The sequence below is a fragment of the Etheostoma cragini genome, chromosome 6, assembly GCF_013103735.1.
Source record: "Etheostoma cragini isolate CJK2018 chromosome 6, CSU_Ecrag_1.0, whole genome shotgun sequence".
Classification (NCBI taxonomy): Eukaryota; Metazoa; Chordata; class Actinopteri; order Perciformes; family Percidae; genus Etheostoma; species Etheostoma cragini.
The window spans coordinates 26662309-26665771 of NC_048412.1; the positions used below are offsets into that span (position 1 = coordinate 26662309).

Genomic DNA, 3463 nt, shown 5'->3' on the forward strand with positions numbered 1-3463 from the left:
AGTGGTCCCCTAATACTGTATCTGAAGTCTCTTTTATATAGACCTTAGTGGTCCCCTAATACCGTATCTGAAGTCTCTCCCAAAATTCAGCCTTGGTGCAGAAGTCCAGCCACTAGAGCCAGTCCCACAATGAGCTTTCCTTAGTATGTGCCATTTCTGATTCTGTAGCTTTTGAGGAGGAGAGAGGGGGGGGCAAGGTGGAGGATGGGGGTGTGGGGGGTTGTCTCTCTCTCATGGGTGGGCCAAAGCAGAGAAAGGGAAGGTAACCTCGCCCCTTATGACCTCATAAGGGGCAAGATTCCAGATCAGCCCATCTGAGCTTTCATTTTCTGAAAGGCAGAGCAGGATACCCAGGGCTCGGTTTACACTTACTGCCATTTATAATCACTGGGGGACCATAGGCAGGCTGGGGGGAACTCATATTAATGTTAAAAAACCTCATAAAGTGAAATTGTAATGCCATGCGACCTTTAAGCTGAAAATGCAGCCAGCAAAAAAAGAGAGCTGCACTTCTTACATCTTCAGCTGCTGAAGACATTGCATGTATTTTGAAATGGAAACTGCGTATGAGAAGCCCTGCTTGTTTCACAGATGAGTCAGCACCGATCGCTCTGGTTTCCCAGAGTGGGACGGTGTCTGTCAGTAGACACAGACGATTCTCTGGTTGACTTTTTGCTAACTTGGTGCGTCTTCTGCTTTTTTATTATTTTGTAATGTTAGATTTCTCAGTTCGACATCCCCAACAGCCAGGAAACGCCGTCCTCCCAGCCTAGGAAGAAGCGCAAATTCAGCGAGCCCAAAGAACACTACTGACGTCACTCGTCATTTACATTAATGTTTTTTAAATTTCAATTTTGATTACAACAAGTTACATAGGTGTTTTTTAAAGGGAATTCCACTCCTTATTGCTTTTGTTTTGGGGTTGCGATAAAACAGTTTGTTTGCTCTACAGTTTATATAAATCCTACGCTCATCCAAAATGTGGACATGTCCCATTTTGGATGTTAGAATACTGGTTAACAAATGTATAAACTAACAGTATTTCAGTTGTTTTTTAATGTCTATGATTGTTTAATTGTTATCACTGTTTACAAAGCTTGATTTTGTACTTGAATAAAATATATAAAGTGCACCTAGTGTCCTCTGGTGTCGCTGTTTGTGAGAGTTGGTTAAAAAGTCACAGTGCAACACAGTGCATGTCCAACAAAGCATTTTATATATCAGTAATTGATTTTGGCAGAGTAGATGTCTTTTTTTAACCATTGATTTATTTGGGCAGATAAATGCCTTAAAAACGGTTGTGTTTAGTAGTTTATATCCTTGACTTTCTATTTCCGGGATAGCTCCGTTGCAGCCGGAAAATCCGCCGGATGATTGTGATTGGTTTAAAGGTCCTATGACGTGGTTTTATACAGGCCTTAGTGATCCCCTAATACCAAATCTGAAGTATTTCCCCCCGAATTCTCAGTTTACACCTTTGTAGCCACTGGGAGACCATGGGCAGGCTGGGAGAACTCATATTAATGTTTAAAAACCTCATAAAGTGAACTCTTCATGCCATGGGACCTTTTAAAGAAATGTCAATAAACCGAAGCACGTTTTCTTCCCATCCCCAAGTGCTCCGTTGAGTAGCCAGACTCCTCCAGCGTGCTCTGGGTCCGAGGAAGGGAGACTATGTCCTTACTAATATTTTTAATCCTAAAGCTATGCAGGGATTTGGTTATATTGTCCTTGTTCCACACTACTCCAGTGGAATAGTCTATTGTATTTTAGCAGGTGTACTTTACTATATAAATATAAAGAACATATAAAAGTGGGGGGTCTGGGTGTCCTCCCCCAGGGAAATTGTGATGATCACAGACTTCATTTCCTGTACCGTTATATAGCCTGTGCGAAGGAAAACAGATGAAAATTCAAAATGTATCAAAAATAGAATGGAAAGTGTGTTGTTACATGTCATTGTGTATTTTTAAGGGGGTATATGGAAATCCTGGAGCTTTTTTAGTGGATATACTGTGAATACCTGCGCATCACATGAACTACACCACCGCACTGCTCCCAAAATGGTGACCCTGTTGTATAGAATCTAATAATTCAGTGGGATCACCTCTCCTGGTCATTCTTATACCGATGACCTAGTCTGACTCACCGGTGACTGTTGCCATTGGCTGCCTGTTCCAGCCGGCATTCTCCGTCCCTTCTCTGCTAGCTTTTTTTGCAAGGGTGCACATAACATATTTAGGTTATTGATTGAAAATTAACAATTTTTTTTACGCTTTCGACACTTTTTTTACGCTTTTTTCAACATTTTCTTCATTTTTGTAACACAACCATCAGTATACTGTACACATCCCTAACACCATTATATAACTACTATTTTACACCATTTTCCCTTTTAAATTCATCGTAAAAAAAATTAAATAATTTATATGAAATTATATCATGTTGTTGTCTTTTGTCAAAGTTTTTTCTGGTGAAACAAAACACCCAAATTTCACTAAAGTAGTGAACTGATCCTTCGTTTAACTTGGAAGAAGCATTCTATGGAACCATCCATGTAATATTTGGATGAAAGAATCCCAAATTTCTGATGTAGAAATTTTTTTAACGTGACCCCAGGACACATGAAGTAAATTTCACGTGTGAACGTGTCTGTTAACTTCTCACTGTATGCTCCAAAACACACCTAACCAGTGTAGTTATAAAAAGAGCAGTCTGCTGAGACATGTGGGTGCCAGGGTTTTTATGTGAGTCATATTTTTATTAGCTGGCAGTGATAAGGAGCCTTGTATAATGTGGCGCAGATGAGAAGGTAGAAAACAACATATTGAACTGCACACATTTGAGATGACAACTTTGTTTGGACATTTTGAAGATAGGTGATGAAAATGACGTTTTACATCCAATCATTTCACCCGGATATGTGCTGTATCTGTTTCTACATGAACATGCTTGTACAGCATGTGTGCATGTTTTGAACCTGGCCCAGTGGACTGGAATAAAGTGAACTGATGGAGTTAATGATTGACTTAGTGAAGTGCAAGAATGTAGCTCTGGAGGCCACACAGTGGTAATGCTCAGCAGCTGCATTAAGACGCTGTCAGACACCTGTATATGCAGTCGTCTCCTACAGCTTAACGATTGAACAGTTTCGGCTTCCTGCCAGTAAAAACCTCCAGGACAGGAAATTCAACATTGTCTGCCTCTTGAAAAACAAACCTCCATCTTTGACTAGACCCAGAAATGCCACCATTTGCATGCGAGGTGCCTTAAATGAAGCTGTTAAGTGAAAGTGGATTATATCTGTACAAAGTGACCTTTGGGCCCAGATAAGGGCCCATCAGCAGCCTCCCGCCCGGCAGGCTGTGTGTTTTTAATCTCCCATTGTTTTTCCCACAGAGAGGGATATTTGCTGATAGACTGCCTTAACCCACTGCGGATCAATACTGCAGGAAGCCTTTGT

The 3463-nt window shown here is 40.9% G+C and overlaps 1 protein-coding gene across 4 annotated transcripts in view; it reads left to right on the forward strand.

Moving 5' to 3' along the window:
• The window catches only part of hormad1 (HORMA domain containing 1), an 11768-nt gene extending 10657 nt beyond the window's left edge, over positions 1–1111 (forward strand). For 3 of the 4 annotated variants that reach the window (XM_034875138.1, XM_034875140.1, XM_034875139.1), the window contains exon 16: positions 721–1110. In XM_034875138.1, the coding sequence (XP_034731029.1) occupies positions 721–813 (93 nt within the window). In that variant the 3' untranslated portion in view covers positions 814–1110. Of the gene's footprint in view, positions 1–720 lie in introns of all 4 variants that reach the window. The other variant, XM_034875141.1, reaches the window with a different exon arrangement.
• The last annotated feature ends 2352 nt before the right edge of the window (positions 1112–3463 follow it).